A 19,022-nucleotide genomic window follows, 5' to 3' on the forward strand; every position below is an offset into this window, starting at 1 on the left:
CCCTCCCTGCCCAGAGGGAGCATGGTTTTGTTCATTTGCATCGAAGGGAAGTGGAAGAGCTGCACCAGCTCAGCTGTGATGTTGTCAGCCTGTGAGCCCACCCCAAGCAAACTGGTGTGCTTGTCCCCAGCATGCCTGAACTGCCCCACGACTGCTGTGGACTTACAAAGGCTGCTTCCTTATAAAAAACACCCTTTCCCCTTGATTGCTTCACTCCCTGCTATTTCTTCGCATACTCAGATCACTCCCTGGTCTTCTCAGTTCTGCAGTGTGAAGTGGACGTCCCTGGCAGCAAGGCCCTCAATGGCAGCTGGCTGTGCAGAGTGAAGCCAGCAGCCCTGTGACAGCAAAGGCCTCTGGAAGAGCTCAGCTCTGCACCTGGGGATGAGCTGGTGGCCCGAGGGCATGCCCAGCGGCAGGAGATGTGTTCAGCCAGCGATACGCTCGGAGAGACATCACAGACTGCGGCTCAGCTTGGGGACATCATCCATCCGCCATATCCCCACAGACAACCCTCTCAGTCAAAGGTGAGGTGGTATTACAGGCGGCATTGTACAGAAGTGGAGGCACCAGGGATCTTGCCTTGGCTTTTACTAACCGTTCACAGCAGTGCTCAAAACACACACCAGGAACTCATCGTAAAGATGTGGAGAGAGACCCTGCCCTAAGGAGTGTGCCATTTGGAAAAGCAGAGACAGCCAAAGGGTGAGAGAAGGGAATAAACCACACAGGCAAAGCCGTTATAGCAAGAGTAGGCACGTGGAGTTGCACACACCCTGGGTTGGTAGGCGAAGCGCTTCCACCTTCACAGCACGGCAGATTTCCTCCTTGTCTGTCGTGTTTCCTTACAAGCTTCCTGCGCACTTGTCAGAGGAACAGGGGCTGCGAGTGAAGCAAGTCGTTCTGTGCACTGAACAAAGCGCAGGTATTCCAGCTCCACGCTGGATGTGTCTCTGACAGGCCGCAGTTTCTGCTTCATTTAGCTGAGCACCTTCCCTTTGGGAGCTCTCTACCAACGTGCTTGTGGCAGGAAACACCACATACAGAGGCTGGAGAGAAGCTTCCAAACAGGAGGCGTGACCTCTGAGTCCTCCTGTCCATCCCTGTCAGAGGGGTATTTGTGCATCGCCTGCCATTCCCCAGCTCTTCCCAGCTACCCGCTCTCACAATGAGAAATCCACGTGATTGCCAGACTTCTAACGCTCCATCAGGTTTGCTTGCAAGTAGCCGGCAGATTCAAAGGTTGGCAGGGACAGATGGGCAGACGAGAAGTGACAGACTCTTCGCTTCCTTAGGAAACCTGGCTAAAAATACATGTTCGGAGCCCAGCTTCTTTCCACAAAGATGCGCAGCCTCCCGTGAGGCCTGGCCAAGTCAGTGGACACAGGTGGTGGCAGCTGTGTGTCCTGGGTGACACCTCTGTCCCCTTTCAGCTGCCCTTGCCCTTCTCCCCACAGGTGCCTCATGTCCTGATGCTGGGCTCTGCCATGCCTGGAGGCCTTGCTCCGGGGCTGAGGCCTCTCCTGCAGTCTGCCAGGGAGGGCGATGAGAGCCGCCTTGCTGCCATGTTGCCAGTCACAAGGGGTGAAATGACACTAGGCTTGTGACTTCTCGGCCGAGCTAGACTTGAGCTGCACTTTTATCAGCAACATGTTCATCTATTTGTGAACTCTGAGTGTGTTTCTGTGGCCCAGAGGCTTGCAGGGCCAGGTGAGGGCAGTGCAGGAGAGTGTGTGCTGGGTTTGCTGCCTGAGGAGCCGGGGAGCAGCCCCACACCCCCAGGCAGCACCAATGCATCTGCCCACGCTTGGCCTGGGGGTTCCCCACCTTCCCCAGGGCCAGACCTTTGCTGGCAGGTGCTTAAACTGAGCAAGTTCATGCCATAAAAGTTAAGGAAGATGAGAGAGGACGGACAAATGAAAAGCCGTGTATTTCTCTTTTAGCACCTCTCTTCTCCTCATTTTCTCCTGGAGTGTCAGAGCCTTAAATAAAAAGCCTTTTATTGCCTCCCTGCTCTCTGCATCCAGTCACAAATAGCGCATGCTGTAGCAACAAACGAAGGCCTCAGCTAGCAAGCTTTACCCTCACGGGTGTCACCTCTGTGTGCAGGCCTTTATCCTCCTTCCATCTCATTTCTCCTTTGCTGTCACATTCACTCCTGCCAGCTCGGAAAACGCTCGCCTTCTGCTCATAGAGATCAGAGGAGGTTGAGGGCAAACCCTGCTCCCGATGGGCTGCTGTTCAGCTTCCACCCCACCAAGAGGCTGGCTGGAGAAACCACATTACTAAATTCCAGTATCTTCGAGGTCATTTCTAAACCTGCAAACCACACCAGGAGCTCACAAGGTATTTCTTTGCCCCTGTGTCTCCCCGCAGCTGTGAGGAAAGTGGGCTAGAAAGAGATTTCCTGCAGGCCCTGGGGAGCCATGCTGGCAGATCTCTGCTAATCACACAGCAAGCGCTAAAGCAGGGTCACTGTTGTTGTTTTTAAATTTTGCTTTTTTTTTTTTTTTTTTTTTTTTGCATTTTTGTGTCTCCTGACTGAGCCCAGGCAACACGACAGCAGAACAAATAATAGAAATGCATGGTGCAGGACATGGTTCATGGGGCAAGCCCTGACCTCGTGTTGCTCCTCAGGCACTGGAAGACTTGCCCTGCTATCTAACAACATAGGTGGGAGCCCCAGTGCCCTGGGACCCCCCTCACTTCTCCTGAAGGTGGCTTCAAACACCACTTGTGGTGCATTTCTCCACAGGAAAATGGATTTAAGCAAGTGTGGCCCAAAGAGGTGGGTCACATAACACAAGTGGGAAAGGGACAAGAGACTTACAAGCATTTATGCCACAAGGGGTAGAATATTATCCTCCACATTCCCATTTTATTCTTTCTTTATGGATTAGGGAGAGTTCTGTATTTCTAAAAAAAAACAAAAAAAAAAACAAAAACTTTTTTTTTTGTCCTTTTGCCCACCTTAGTGAAAAATGTAACTGTGTACTTCTATATTTCTATTATATTTGCAGTAGTAATACTGAATTACTGAGTTAAATGCAAACTTGCATATTAAAACAGAAAGGGATTTCAACTGTTTGGATGAATACAAAGTAGAAAGTTGCTGGGCCAGCACAAAAAGGCAGTGACTGGTAACCTCTCCGGAGTCCAAACTAAATGCAGGCACTTCTCTCTGCCCTGGCTCTCTCCCATGCAGTAATTTGCACACACACACACACACAACTTACTATTTCCTCATTTGTCTAATGGGACCTACTTTACTTCAAGGGGTGAATTTCTTTTTTAGCCATTTGGTTGAGAGTAGCAAAGAGTTCATGGACTCATCTGTGATACTCAGGAAAAAAATTCCGTGCCAAAGTGAACATTATATTTAGGAGTGGAATTGATAAAAATAGTCAAGTTGGATGAGGATATTTTTGATATACCCAAGGAAGAAAAAGTCATAAATGTTTCCATCAGGTGTGCAATGTACCCATAAAATGTTCCGAATATATTTCTGTGTGTTTGTTGCTGAAAAACAAAAACAAAAACAAACAAACAAACAAAAAAACTCAAATTTGTCAGCATTTATTTTACCAGTGAGACAAATGATGGTCTGTTGTTGGACCAGACAGTATGGATCAAAGCTAGGAACGGGAATTGTTTTGATACACGTTCAAGTGGCTCCGTGCAGGTGCACCAGCTAAATATAACCAGGCGCGGATGATAGGCAATAACAGCTTGAAAATCTGGCTGTCTGCTCTTCGTGAATGTATTTCCATCGCCTTTCAGGAGCTGAGGATCAGGCCTCAGATAATTTAAACATGGATGGCTCAGAACTCCTCTGTGGTTTTGCTGTGTTCAGTGCAACATCAGGAGCCGCTGCCTGTCAAGAAGAAAGCGATGGTTTCCCAGTCCCAGGCCAGACCATCCAGGACACCACCAAGAAGTGTGAGATGAACCCACGAGATGATGGATCACTGTCACAGAGTTCGGCTTCATCTTGTCTCTGGCACCCTCTGGGGCCAGCCTGTGCAGGGACTGGTGTGTGGGTCACTCACATGGGGTGGGCTCTGCAACCATTTCTGGTCCTAGCTGTGCCTTTTGGTGGTCATCGAGTCACATAATGCCAGACTCTAGAAGAGAGCCCTGTAATTGAAATAGGATTTTCTTGAGCTATTTAAACCTTTCTTGGGAAATAATCTATGAGAACAATCTGCTCCAAAATTATCCATCACTCATTGTGAGATTTCAATGCAATTTGATTACGACTTTTGTATATATTTTTATTGTCCTCTGTTTGCTTAATGAGTGTTGCAGTTGTAGTAATAAGATTATTGGTAATACGAAGCAGATTTGCAGAATGATGAGAAGATAATTAGATGATACCTTGAGGGTGATTTCTGTTTAAGACCCAGTAACTATGTCATGGATTAAATAAACTTCGTGAAGGAAGATACTGGTGGTTATTAGCCTAAGATACAATTATTCCGAAATTACCAGGATATACATTTCATTACAGTGAACTACCTGGCAACTGATGCTTTGTCGAGGTTCCCTCATCTACTTGCGAGTCAGGACTCAGCTGAGCTCAAACGACCTGATGCATTTGTTGGAGCCGTGCCACCGGTTTCAGTTTCAGTGTGAACTGTGAGGTTTTGACAAGCCCAAGCAATCGAACAGGGCACTCAGAGAGCCACTGGCTTTTGAGAGCTCTGTTCCATGCTTTGTCCAGCTCCCGTCATCCGTGTGCACCAGCGACAAAAGCCTGACAGCACAACAGTGACAGGGATGCTCACTAACAAAGTCATAGATTTCAGACCTTATCCTCCGTTCTAAATCAATCCTCACTGACATTTCAGGATCAGCGTTACTGCAAGGAGCCTTCCGCATGCTGTGTGGCTCTGTGGCGCTGACTGGGGACATGCTGTTGTGTGGCCATGAACCCACAGATCCAGGGGCTGCCCACCCCTCTTGGGGAAACATCTCACTCATTGCGCCCTTCCCCTCTGCTCTGTTGGACTTGGAGAAGATCACGTACCTCATCGTGTGCTGGATGTGACAATCTCAAGCAAATACCCAAGCTGCTTGTGTCCCACTGTGTACATAAAGTGATGGCAACCCATGTACAGCCACGCGAAGATAAGCAGAGGACTCTGGTGTGTCTGCTGCCATCCAAACAAACCACCTAAATCGCCTGTGTATACATGATGAGTTTTACCAGCTGTGTCAGTGCCTTTAATGGGCTGTGGAAGATTTTCCTGGTTCTTTACTGAGACTTTTCAGACCCTGGAAGACTTTCACATGTCCATTTTGTTCCTGTATAATAATTAGTGTTTCCACATATTTTTTAATGGGAATTGTGCTAATAATATTACTTACTTCCTCCATCGTCTCACCCTCAGCTGTATCTCTGGCAGTCACAGTCCTTATTTTGTCCAAAGTAGGCAGAAATGTTTGGTTGGCTGTTTTTCTAAGTCAGGTCATTGCACAGAAAACTAATTCCAAGCTGCACCTACTGCATTCACACGGAGGTGGCTGGGAATGGGTCTGGGCCCCTAAATGTCTGCCGACAGAGCATTTACCTGCAGACAATAAAGCAAATGTGCTTTCCCAGGAGGAACTGGCTTCACCATCTCAGCGAGTGTTACATGGGCAATTTCAGCAAGCACTGTTTTCTGTGTATTAAAGCCAAAATCTCTTTATTTACTAGAATATGCTGACATCAAGTTTCATCGGCATCCGTGGCACAGAAGTCATTGTTCTGCAGCTTTGAGCGTAGCTTTGCAACACCACTAATAGTGTCCTCGGAGGCATAAGTGCATAATTTACCTCTTGTGCTTGGAGTCATTGGAGTAGAGTCCCCTAACCAACCCCTCCAGTTTCTCAGACCCCAGATTAATGTTGGCGATGCCCATCCCTTAAACATCACCATGCAGCAGTGCTCCAGGTGCTTGCTGCAAGTGGTTAGACTAGAGGCAAAAGTCCCTGCTGTGCTTCTGACCTTCCCACAGAATTTTTACACATTTTCCATGTGGGCAGACCCTCCTCTGTCTACTCACCCTCTGCTCACCGACTCTCTGTGTTAAAGCCGTTTATTCACATGGTATTTCCATTTATCTCGAATTTTCAGTTCTGTTTGCTTAGCTTTGTGCTGACATTCTGGTATTAGGAGATACCGTGCTTTGTCCCTGCAGCAAAGAACAGGGCAGTGCATGTTTATATGATCCTCTGGCCAATGACCCTGTTAAGATCCTCCCTTCGCCTCTGGTTTAGCATCAGAATTTAGCTTCTGATTTAGCTTCTTTTTCAAGGATTGCAGGGAGGAGATGGTAGCATGAGGCTAAGGGAAGGGGGGCACTTCCAGGCCTATTCTGTATTCAGCTGAGATTTTTCCTGGGAACTAGTAGCAGTTCTGCCTTTTCCAGTATATTTCCCATTTATTTTCCAGCCTTGTTCACATACCTCTTTATGCTTAATAAGCTTAGCACTGTCCATTCAGTTTTCCCTGTTTGCTTTCTGCTATGTGTAATTCTGCTACAAGAGTCTTCTAAAAGTATTCCTGGCAACACATTTGCTTCTGTATAACAGTTAAAGCATCCTATTTACTTCCAGCTAGACGATTTTGTCTTTGGCTGCTGCACTGCACATTTTTGCTATATAATGTTCATCTAAGCAAATTGTGCTGTCCTTTTTTTTTTTTTTCCTTTCTTTTCCCCATCTTGTATTCTTTTTTTTTTTTTTTTTTTTTTTTTTTTGCATTCACACATTTTTTAAAGCAATGCAATCCAGTGTACTCCTTGTATCTTTGGTCACATAGTGGACATTATCCCAATTTCTGTTACCTGTTACTGTGTGTACAACTCCATATACTGATTTTCCATGTCTGCCTTCTCCAGTCTCCTCTCTTCCATGATGACTTGGGTTCCTCCACATACCTGTGATGTGAGAGCCCTGTCCGTGCTCTGCAGCATTAACCCTGGACCAGGTGATTTCTGTCACTTGGCAAAGTTTAGATCATCTGTTAATTCTTAATTGTAAATCTTCTGTTAGTGGTTTAACTGCTTTATTCTTCCACTCATGGTATTTCCTTAATTTACTTTACTCTAGGTGCCTTATGGTGTTCAGTACTTAAATTACTTTTCCCATCTGTTCTTAAAATGGGAAAGCAAGAAATCAAAGCAAGCAAAGATGTCATATAAATGGAGTCAACAACGGCTGAGCATTTGGAAAGACTAGTAACTGTGGCTCAAACTGCTTTCATTTAATGCAAAATATAAGTCTGTTCTAATCTAGCCTAGTCAAGTCCCAGAGTCTTACATTGCCCCTGAAATCAGCTTACCATAGATCCTGAAAGCAGCGTATTAAGGGAGAAGAATCTCTACACAGCAGGAAAAGCAAAGTCAGCCTTTCAAATGACACCAGATCACAATGTGATACGAATTCAAAGAAAATGCCCTATACATAATGAAAGGAACTCCATGGAATTCAAAACCAGTGCCTGTGTTATAATTAGCACATAAATTAACAACATGAGAATAACTACAACTATTTTTAAAACCTATCCCTTAGCAACTTTCTGGAAGATAAATGCAATGTAAAGCTGTACAAAACACAAAGTAGCTACACGGCTTGCTGACATACACTTGCTGAAAATGCACAGAATTTATACAGAGAATATCTTTAGAAGAACCCTCAGATGCCTTCCAAAACCTAAGGAAAGAGTATAGTTATGGTAGGATAGACAGATCTGGAACTCCAGCAAATTTTCTAAAGGAAAGAATGAAAAGATGACCTTTGAGATAATAGGAAGATATGAGATAATGAAAAAGCAAGATATCAGATTTTCTTCTGATTTGAATTTTAGCTTTTAACTAATCTAAAAAAAAAAAAAAGGAAGAAAAGAAACAACAAAAAACACTACAGGTATGCATTAAGATCAGTATCAGTGTTAGATGCAGGATGTATCTTTTGGCAGGGGCTGAACTAGACCAATCTACAGTAACGAGCAGGATTACACTTTTCCTAAGTGGCCATATTTTGTGCTCCAGAATCCAAGCCAAATTAATCTTCCAGCTCCTACAGTGGCAAAGATATCTTGCTGGTGAAGAAGAACGGGAGTGGCACTTCATTACAGTGATGGATTTTCTCATCCCGCCTTCTTCTGCGACTGATCCTGCTGTCCCCCAGCTCTGCCTAAGGACAAGGATAAACCAACACACTGTCACAGAGCACTGGCACTGACTTTGGAAGAAGTGAAACTTCTAGCAAGCGCAGCAATGTGCTGGGTATGCGATCTAAGATGTCAGCCAGATGTGTGCAGTGGGCCATGGTGATGCACACAACTGAGTCAAAACAAAATGAAAATAGAAACATTTAATAGGAAACCAACTGGGAATCTCTCCTTCCTTCAAAATCTGGCTGCTGCTCTTTGATTACAATTGCCCAAGGCCCCATTCCATCTGGTCCATAGATTAGGATGTCACCGCTTCAGTAAATGAATCATTGCTACAGATGTACTTGTAGTTTTCGGGAGATTCTCTGCATATAGCATCATCTGGCCATAGGATGCAACCAGGATGGTATGGAGCAGCGGCTGCTTCTTCAGGTAGGAGATACCTTCATGTAACCATAGGTAGGTGGTACATAACAATCAGTAACCACTGTGGAAGCCTTAATTTCCTACCCTCTCTCTCATCCAGATGTACAACAGGGTCAAATGGAGAAAATACACATTTATTTATTACTTTTATTAAACAATGTTATTAAACAATGAGCATTACTCTTTGCTAGGAGCAAAATCCCTGTGAGATTCTCGTGTCTTTAAACCACCCACTCTGAGGTTCTGCTGGTGACAGTGACAATACCTGTCCATGGATTTACACCAGGAAGAGGCTAGATGTTACCAGCATGCTGGGTGCCAGCTACCTCCCTTCTGACTGGATGCTGCTTACAGAGACATGCACATCCCATGAGCACTTCTACACTGCACATGGTCTCTCTCTTTCTCTCTCCCTCCCTGCATTTGCTGCTTTCTATGTCCCTTGATATACAGCAGCACCATGGTAACAGCACCAGCTCAGAGATGAGTGACCTTAGCCCAGGTCAGCAGGACTGTCTAAAGAGCAGGAACCTGCACAATGATAAAAGTCCTTGGTGTAGCTGAGACCTTCAGTGAGATTGAACAGTAGAGCAGACATGGGAGTTGCTACGGGTTTTTCTGTGCGTGGTTTTGTGCTGCTGGGTGAATGGATCGATCGCAGGCCAGGGGACTGTCCTTGTTCCTTCGTTCAGAGCAGACCTGAGAGACAGCCAACTGGTGCTGGGGATGAATTAGTATATCTGGCCAGCTCTGAAACCACAAGCCTAAAGGCAATTTTGTCTGATGCCTAGCTTAGAGCCCAGAGCTGCTCACCCTAATGCCTCAATGGCACCTGCATTCACTGAGCCCAAATAGGTTGGGAGTAAGTGCAGAGCCTCCTGAAATGTGTCTCTGCTACAGGAACAGCCTCCTGACAGGATTGCCGCAGAGAAACTTAATGGGTTTCTGTGGCTGTTCAAAAGCGGTGAATATCTCCATTCGTTCCCTTGGAAAAATAGGTTAATAAACTCTGAGAATCAGGGAATATTTCTGTGTAATAGTCCAGCCATGGGAAGAAAAGACAGGGTGCCAAGGCAGTGTTTTGTGCTGTAGAAGTATGCTAGGCACGCTCCTGCATTCTGACCTAGGAAGGGTGAAGCTCATAGCGTGTTCTGCTTAGCGATGGGATTATTCTCGTGCAGTTTCTCCGAGTTACTCAACCACAAACTCTGCCCGTGTAATTCAGATCTTTCTCCACGCCAGTGGAGCGGGCGCTGGCTGCAGACAGGGTTGCCTTGGGGGCTTGCACCTTCAGGCAGAGCTGGAAATGAGGGCAAGAGAATCCATCATGAACTTTTTCTGCTCTCACAGATAGGAAGTTTCTCTGATAAGCTTCAGTGGCTGCAGTGCTCCCTGCCCTTACACAGGGCTGTGACCAGTGGCGGAATGGAAAGGGACCTGGGACATGGGGTGAAGAACGGCTTCAGGCACTGGACACACAAGCTGGAGAACGCAAGTAAAGAAACACTGACTAGGACACCCACCAGAGACTTCAGCTAGCATGGGAACACCTGGACAGGGAGAGGAAGAACTCTCTTTCTGCAGCTCAACTTGTGCCCGTGGCTTGTTGGGAGAGAAAAGTTGGTGTATGCACCTGCAAGGCTGGAGCTCCCATCTCTCAGGCAGATCTGGAGAGACACCCTGTGGGACTGAGGAAAAGGGCTCTTCCCCTCCGTAAATCATGCTTGGTGTTCAGGTGTTGCGGAATTAAAGAGAAGCAAATTATAATCTCCCTTGCTGGGCCAGAGGTGTGGAGAGATTTGCAGTTGGGGATTTCTGTGCCAAAAGCAGATGCTGTCCCTATGTCACTCCAGCCACAGCAATATCAAAAATGTGTAAAAAGGGAGTTGGGGAGGGCAGACCACAACCAGAAACAATGCTGCCTCGGGCTGGCAGGAACACAGACTTACATTGCTGTGGCAGACATACAGCTCCTACAGGGCAACAAATGCAGTCTCTGCAATACAAACGATTATCTGTGTTCTTCCTCGAAGGAAGCACCCGAAGATGTTGGATCATCACTATGGCAGGAGATGTGGTTTCCTGCCCTGCTCTCTGATACCCTCAGCCCATCCTCAGCCAGGTCACACATGCCAGAATAACCAGCCTCCTTTGCTGTAAGGACAACAGAACAGCTACACCGGACTGGGGGTATCCTTTTCTTTTATTTACACACAGGCACATATCTTTGATGTTACCACTATGCAAAGAAACTCCCCTCTGACCGTGTAGAGTGCTGATGCAGAAGCTCCTGGAGATGCAGGATGGGGTCATCCAACTCAGCTGTATGAGGATTACCTACAGACTACATGGCTAGAATTAGCTTTCAGGCCATGAACTTGAATAAATCCCCAGCGGTACCAAGTGGTGGCTGGGAACAGGACTTCTCTTCTCAGCTTCTTTAGATGTTTTGGAAGGTTCCACTCAAAACTACATACCGAGTGATGAAATCAGGAACTTCAATCCTATTCCTAGTTGAAAAAACGACAGAAAAACACCAACACAGATGAGTTAGCTGAGGTGAGGCTTTAAGGACGGATTGTGCTGCACAGAAGAGGAGACCAAATCATTCTCTGTCCTTGACAATACTTATGTACATATATTTGCAGGGCATTGCTAAGCAGCAGAAAGAAAGAAAGAAAGAAACAAAAACCCAACTCTACTGTTTCTGCCGTATTCTCTAACTAAGAAGTGAGCTCAGCTGGTCAAGCATTTGACTTTACCGAAGTTACAAACAGGTATGTCCCTGATGCACCGTCATGTATCTGAAGCTTCTTCTGCTAACAGACTGGACATTGATGGTACAGATGGGATGATAAAAAAATGCTCTTAAAAATGGGTCAGATACGAGTAATTGGGTTGAGGCACACACCTGTCTTCACAAGCAACTTGTGTGGTGATTTTAGGTGACACATCCCAAGTCAGGTGTCACAGCTGTGGGGCAGCTTTTCGAACACTGACTTATTTTTACACAAACCATCTAGCTAAAGAAAAACTAAACACACATTTCAGCCTCCTCCAAACAGTTTTCTGAAAAAGGTAGCAGGCATTTTACTTGGCCAAAAAATGACTACAGCTTATAATGTGGATGATGCTCAAAAGCAGACCTTTATCCTCTCATTTTTCATTGCACATACTCTAATACCTACTTCTATTGCTTTGACACGCAAAAAGCTGGGAGAGCTAAAAAGGAACTACCTGGTACATGTGGCAGCACAGCAGGTGCGATCCACCTTGAGGGTGATCAGACTGCCGCAGCCAAAAACTAGGACATACATGTTTGCCAGGAGGGATTTCGGAATGGACACTGCATCCTAAGTAAAGCCAGGTAATGAGATAAGCGCACAATCTGTCATTGCTCTCTGCAGTGTTTCTTCTAAGGGAGGTTGTCTTTGAAAAGCACCATCTCAGATTTCCCAGGCCAAATTCTCAGATGGCGTCGCAGAATGGCTGGGGTGGGAAAAGGGACCTTTGGAGCTCGTCCAGCCCGACCATGCTGCTTAGAGCAGGGTCAAGACCCTTTGCTAGTGATGTGGAAAGACAACTATTATTCAAGCTAAAATGTCTCATTTATATTAACTCAAATGTGTTTTCATGCATATGAACGCAGGGAAATCACCATTCAGCCATCTCAGAGATATTCAGGCCCTTCGCATATTTAAGCATTATTCTGACTTCTCTGAACATGTACTGGCATACTAAAAAGGCTTTATTTTAAAAATTCAAGGTTGTTTTGGAAGCGTTGTTAATAAACATAACTATATTCAGTAGACTTGGTTGTGAAATAGGAACCTACAGATCTTTGTAAATTATTTGTGGCAGCTCATAAGAATTACAAATTTGAAAAGTATTCATCAGCAAGCAATGTTTTTCTTTTCATAAGCTAAGGAGAGTAGGACGAGAGTACTAGTATCTGTTCCTATTGTTGCTGTGAGCAGTTGGCCATACCACCTGAACCCTTACAAAAAGTAGGACACCACCAAAAAAAAAAAAAAAAAGAAAAAAAAAGCAGGACATTTAATCACTCTACACCACCTGGAACATGCAGCAGCACATCAAGTGTCTGTGCTGAGATGCACTGGACAGATGAATCTGGAATATTTAAGTGGGAAGCAATGTCTACTGGACAAGGATGTGCCTGAAATATTCATCAGGAGCTGATCTTTTAAGTTTTTTCTTAGAAAAACAAATCCCAAATCTTCGACTAGACAAAAGGAGGGAAACAAACAAGCAACACACACACACAAAACCAACAGTGGAGAAGCCAGCCTGCAAGTTTTAATCTGCTTTCCTCATCACTAACAACAGAGTGGCTCCTGGACTCTTCTGCACCAACGTGACTCTGTCAGGACAGACTTTTGCATATCCAGAGTCCCACATGCGGCCTCCATCGGCCCTCTTTTTTCACTACCCACATCCCAACCACACATCATGAAGGGGAACGATTTGGGGAAGTTTTTTACATAAAAATAATTTTATTGACTCTAATATTTTTATATTAGACTCTTTATAGTAGACTCTAACAAATGTTTGGATGTTGATGAAGATGGCATTTTGCTAGCGAGAAAAAAAAAGCACTCTGAGACATTTTGGAGGTGTTTCCCAATGTTAGTGATTCTGAGCTTCTCCAAGACACCTGTGTGGAGCCACCGCTCCCCTGGCTCCCGGCGGTGGCCTTGGGCCGCCCGGCGGGACGGCGGCAGGGCCGTGAAAATGCGTTTTTCTTGGGATTTGGGCTTTTAATCGCTTTTAGGGCCTCCCTTCGGGGCTCGGCAGGGCGGAACGCGGGGCCGGGGGAGCCGTTTCCAGCCGAGCCGGGCGGCGGCGGCGGCCGCGGGCTGGGCTGAGCGCGGCTTCCCGGCGGCCGGGCCCCCTTCCCCGGCGGCATGGCCGGGCCCCGCGGGCTGCTGGCCACCCTCAGGAACCACTGGAAGAAAACGGCGCTGGGGGCCGGCCTGCTGGGCTGGGGGGCGAGCTGGCTGCACGGCCGGCACCGGTAAGGGGGGGGGGGGGGGGCTGTGGGGGAGCCGCGCCTGGGCTGTGCTGGCTGTGGGGTTTGCTGCTGCCCACCCCCGAGGCCCGATTGCTGTGCTCCAGGCACGCTGCGCTAGCTGTATATTTGCCCTTTTAGCACAGATTAAAGGTTTAGTGAAGCCTTACGCTTCGCTTTCTGGCATCGCAGGGTTTCCTGACGGAGGGGCTTGCTTTAGCGCAGCGTTGGTTCGGATGAGCCTCTGACTTGCTGGAATTAGCTGAGGTCCTGCTCGTTTATTTGCAGCTGAGGAAAGTTGTTTCCCCTCCTGCATCCTCCTTCTTGGCTTCTTTTTTCATCCTCATGGAATTTCTAAGTTGTTTCTCTGGCAAGGAGAAGATAATTTGCTTTTCTGACTTCTCAGGGTTCGTTCTTTTGGCTGCAGAGGCTGTGATGTCTGCATCAAGTGGAGCCATCGCAAGAAACTGTCCTGCAAATAAATGGCAACTCTTCCATAGTCAGTCTCAGCATGCCTGTAGGGACAGAAGAGCTCTGGGGTACTGGTGTAAGACTTTGGAGGATGGTACACAGGTAGATGGGGACAAGGAGAATGTCGCCTTCTCCAGACTTGCCCTGTGTGTATCTCCCCTGTGGGGAAATGGAGCTGGGTATCTCCTTCCAGCAGGCTGCCCTTGTGCTGCGTAGGCTGCACAGGAGAGAGGGGCACTGGAGCGAAAGGCTTCATCACCGAGTGAGGCTGAAGGTTGCAGGTGACAGTAAGGGCCAGGGAGCCTTAGAGCCCAGTCTGACTTTCTTCATGCAGTGGTTAGTTTCGTATCAGTGTGTTAGCCTTTCATCTCTGGAGGTGTTTGTGCAAGCGCTGACTGGTTTAAAAGGTTAATTTTTTAGATGAACTGGAAGAGTACAGAGGAAGCTCTGTGCTGGTTTCCCCTTCACCGTTTGTGATTCAGCCACTCTAGATATGTAATGCAATGGATGGACGGCACCCCTTCAAAAGAGACATCAGTCAGGAGGTGGCGAAGGTTTTGCAGGTGCAGAGTGATAGACGTAATGTCTGGTTGAACTACTTTTAATTAAAACCCTATTGCTATTCTTATAAAACCATGGTGAGCCTTAAAATTCCTTTGGTTCTCATAAAGGAATATGCTTCTCAAATCTGTTGTCTTGCATTTGAGATAGCAAATAGCCATGTAATATTGGAGAAGAAAGATGGGAACTCAGTGTTGTCGCATGTGAGGTTGTTTCCCTTTAATTTCTCTGGATTAAGTGACTGTGTGTGTTAACTTCATTTTAACCAGTAGCATATCATACTACAGGTACACCAGATCCAACCTTAGAGGGTGTGCAGATTGTCAGATACATGCTCATACGCAGTGCTGTACTTCTGTTTAACATGGATGAGATTGATTGCAGAGAAGTAAGCAACTTGCTTTTTTTTTTTTTTTTTGATCTCTTCTTACTTAATAGGATGGAAAGAGGGCACGTAACTTAATTCTGGCTGTGTTTCTGTGTGGTAGCTGCTGGTGCTCATTGAATTCATAAGTGTAAGGAGTCACAGGATAAAATTCAAATCCTTTTGAATCGTATTCTGTATTGTGTCTTTTCTTGAGATGGTTCCTTACTGATGAATAAAATATCAAGAAGAGATACCATTTGATTATTTTAAAACTTCCACCAGATTTGGAATCCCCTCCCACTGCCCAGTTCCTGCCCTGGATCTGCTCTCCTAAGGAGGGCTGTGGCTGCTCTCTGCGTGTCCAGGTGGTGCAGTGAGTCACCAGCTACAGCAGCCCAGCAGGAGTTTAATCTCAGTTTAACTGGTTGTCCAGTTTGGCCGGAGCATTGCAGTGGTACTGCTGGGCAAGTGATCATCCTGGTCAGGACGGGGACTTGTGCATCGTGCCGAGGCAGTGGACCCCTCAGATACTCAGCTCTGTATGCATTGAAGTATTGACTTCCTCTGTAGAAAATGCTGGCAAAGCATCCGGGCCTTTGACTGCTTGCCAGCAATCCGAGTCTGATTCTTATCTGTAATTTTGAGTGTTAGTCTCTGAGTGTTTGCCAACTGATAACTCACTTGGTCACCTTTCTGCATCTCTTCTTCAGCGGCCCACTTCATTTCATCAAAACTTCATCAAAAAACGTGGGGCATAAATTCTGATTCTTGGGTAAAGCTGATTCAAACCTAGGTTTGTCTTTCATGTCCTTCCAACGCCAAGCTGAAAGTAAGTGCTGGTGTCAAGCAGAGAGGATGCTGTGGTCTCGCTGCGTTGGAAGCAGCCAAAATGCTCTCTGTGAAGATAAAATCTGGAAGGAGTTCTGTGGGAGCTCTGGAGACTGGTCCGATGTGCACAGCTTTGGTCAGAGTGCTTTTGGGCTTCCTGTTGGCTGAACATATGTCAGAGTCCTGGATTTAATGCTGGTAACCCTGCCTGAAAGGGGATCTTGCATCTTAGTTCTTAGTGCTGCAGGCGTTATAATGTTGCAGGGAGGAGGCAGGCAGAGCGGCTGGTGGTGTGACCCAGGTTGATTTCTGAGCAAAGCAGCGGCGATGTGCAGCAATCAGATCACACAGACTTGACTAGGATTTGTTAAGGAGGTCAGGACTGCAGTTCGCAAACGGATCAGCTGCGCGGCCATCATCTGGTAGTGGGGTTTTCTTGGTACCCCATAACATTTCAGCTTTATGTATTGACATTGCAATTGCTTTGTGTTTCCTCTAGCCACACAGGGGGGAAAAAGTCCCGTGTGAGGGCCTGTAATCAGCAGGGCAGCGTGGGCACAGCCCCCGTGCTGTCCCGATTGAAGGGGAATTAGCTGCAGCACCCGGCTTTGGCTCCGTACACAAACCTTTGCAGAGAGAGTTATTTTAATGGAGCTCTTTCGCGAGATTAGCGCAATCAAACACAGGCCTGCTGCTCCTCTCAGTAATATTTCAGGTAGTTAATACAAATGGCTTGCTGCTTTGGTGTGAAGGAGATAACGTGGCAGTTAAATGCATTACTATGCCTCCAAGGAAATTTTTTTAGACATTCCAGTTACTTGTTATCTTCATGGGGTATTATTTACGTGTTTTCTTTTTCCGTGCATGAGTTCTCTCCCAGTCTTTTTGCTTTTACTAAGAATAAATCTGTCTTTTTTTGCTTTACAGTTATTTTCTCAGAACTCAGTATCTCACCTAAAGTCAGCTGACGTCTCCTTTTAGTACACTGCAGCATCTTGTGGTGATGTCAGAAGCAATAATTTATATGGCTCCAGTGACAGATAAATAGTCTAGGCTCGTGGGATGGGACAGATCCCACTCCTCCTTGGATGCATTGTTCTGGCCAAGGTTTTGCCTTCTCTTCTGCCATTTCAGCTGCAGACTCAATGAGCCACAGTTTGGGGTGGGAGTGTGCTGCTTTCCCTTTTAATGGGTCTAGTATGTTAATTTTAATATGTTAATTATGTGTTACACTGACTATAACTGGTATTGAATTTTTGTATTGGAGACTTTTGAGGTAAGACTGTACTGTCTTGCCAGATACTGCCAAGGGAAAACTGATGGAGATTTTTGGTTTTAGCAAGGAGAGGGAAGTGTTTGGTACCTAGAGGACAGGTGAGACGGGGTCTTGCACAACAGGACTCTCCTTTTTGTCTGTGAGGCCCTAAAGGGCGTTTTTGGGTCTGGAGAAGAACCGAGTTGTGTTCTGCACTCAGTAACTCAGTGCCCAGTGTGGCTGCCTGCACTGTGCTAATGCTGTCCCTCACCAATGACAAGCGCAAGGATTAGCCTGGAATCTCTTTCTGACATGACCATCAGTGGCATATCTAATACCGATACTTTCTTTTTTATTTTTAAATTTTGGTGAGGTGAGTGGTTTTCACCTCTTTGGGTTACAGCTCTAGTCCATGCGCAGACCTGGCTGGGCGGCATGTGCTGCGTTAACATGTCCAGCTGACAAACCGATGGATGGGGGAGCTCAGGGTTGTAAGGCTCACAGATTGAAGTCCGTGTAAGTTCCCCTTAAGTCTACTCTAAAGCTCTTCTGTACTGTCAGAGTGGGAAGTACCTTCAGAGTAAAAACCAGGTAATATTAGCATTTAAAAAAACCCTTAGATCTGGAGTACAGTTGTGCAGTTATGTAGCAATTTAAAATTAAACCATAGCTGTACTGTGTCTCATGGCCTTTGTAATCTCAGCACACTTGGCATCTTTTGTTTTCTGCTTTGCTTTGCTATCAAAAACACTGTGTTTGTGTGCACATATTAAAAAAATAAATCAGAAATTATGCACATGTGCTTACAAGGGCATTTTATCCTTAAACATGTGTTAAATAGGCCTTAAAGAACCTGTATTTTTTATTTTAGAGCTGTCAAAGCGTGTGTTAAAAGGGTACAGACCGATATCGTGAAAATGAGCAAATTGTTTTAAACTTACTCAACCTAATGTCCACTCTGTTCTGTCTTACCTAACAGCGATAACCTGCTACGAAGAGCTGCGTGCCAAGAAGCCGAGGTAATGCCATCTAAAGTGATAAAATTAGATTAAAATCCCCTCTTATCTTGGCTGTGCAGGGCTCCTGGGACTCTCCCAGCAGGCCCTCTCTGCGTGACGAGCCTTACAACGCTGCCGTCTGTGTCCTGCTGCTCCAGCACCGAAGGGCGGCCGGCCTCCAGCCCGAAGCTGGGGTGCTGTCGCTGGGGTACACCTCAGTCGCCTCTCCTTCTGCTGGCTGCATTCCTCTGGGCCTGATATTTTCCGGTAGAAAGAAGACGAGACAGGAGGCTGCAGTCTGAGATCCACCACGAGGCGCGTTGTCGGGGCAGAGGCAGGGCAAACCGCTCCCCGTTAGCGCTCCGCTGGGCAGGCTTCACCCTTCTCTGTTCGTCCCTGAGCGCCTTCATCAGGGACGCTGTGCCGATAGCTCAGGCTGCCTCGGTGGGGTCATGCAGCATTTTAAGTCTTTCTTCCTCCTTCAAACAAAGTTAATTTTAAACCCCCTTCTCTGTGCCAGATGCTGGAGATTTTGCAGGGCGTGATACTGCTCCCATTGCTATGTGCTGGGGCCTGAGAAGAATGCTGAACGTTATTTTTCTCATTAAAGACCTTTGCTTGAGGTTACCCTGCTTTATAGCTGTGGTGCACCTGCATAACCCCAATTTTTATCTGCCAGATGTTGAAGGGAAGATGTTCACAGCCACTTGATCTGGAATGTGGATTTTTTTGCCAAAACAGATGTAAGGGAGCTCAGGTCTCGTGAAAGAATGAGGAAAAAATATAATAATTTTATAGTTAGAATATAGTAATAACTAAAAAAAAAGAAAAAGAAAATACTGCTTTCAAAAATGATACCTTCAGAGCTGAATACATTTGGTATTTGACTATACCAACTCAAAGTGCCTGTTCTTCATTTTTAT

The 19,022-nt window shown here is 46.2% G+C and overlaps 2 protein-coding genes across 3 annotated transcripts in view; both read left to right on the top strand.

Annotated features, from left to right (window-relative positions):
* TMEM178B (transmembrane protein 178B) overlaps positions 1-6,561 on the top strand; it is a 214,405-nt gene extending 207,844 nt beyond the window's left edge. Inside the window, exons 4-5 of one of the 2 annotated variants that reach the window (XR_005260589.2) lie at positions 262-527; positions 3,781-6,554. Coding sequence is in view for 1 of the 2 variants with exons in the window: in XM_072039031.1 (XP_071895132.1) it covers positions 262-344 (83 nt within the window). In the remaining variant the exon portion in view is untranslated. Of the gene's footprint in view, positions 1-261 lie in introns of both variants that reach the window. The other variant, XM_072039031.1, reaches the window with a different exon arrangement.
* Positions 6,562-13,409: 6,848 nt separating this feature from the next.
* AGK (acylglycerol kinase) overlaps positions 13,410-19,022 on the top strand; it is a 29,542-nt gene continuing 23,929 nt past the window's right edge. Inside the window, exons 1-2 of the mRNA XM_027446120.3 lie at positions 13,410-13,625; positions 18,081-18,120. Coding sequence (XP_027301921.1) covers positions 13,516-13,625; positions 18,081-18,120 — 150 coding nt within the window. The 5' untranslated portion in view covers positions 13,410-13,515. The remainder of the gene's footprint in view (positions 13,626-18,080; positions 18,121-19,022) is intronic.

This window comes from Anas platyrhynchos, chromosome 1 (assembly GCF_047663525.1).
Source record: "Anas platyrhynchos isolate ZD024472 breed Pekin duck chromosome 1, IASCAAS_PekinDuck_T2T, whole genome shotgun sequence".
In the NCBI taxonomy this organism is placed as follows: Eukaryota; Metazoa; Chordata; class Aves; order Anseriformes; family Anatidae; genus Anas; species Anas platyrhynchos.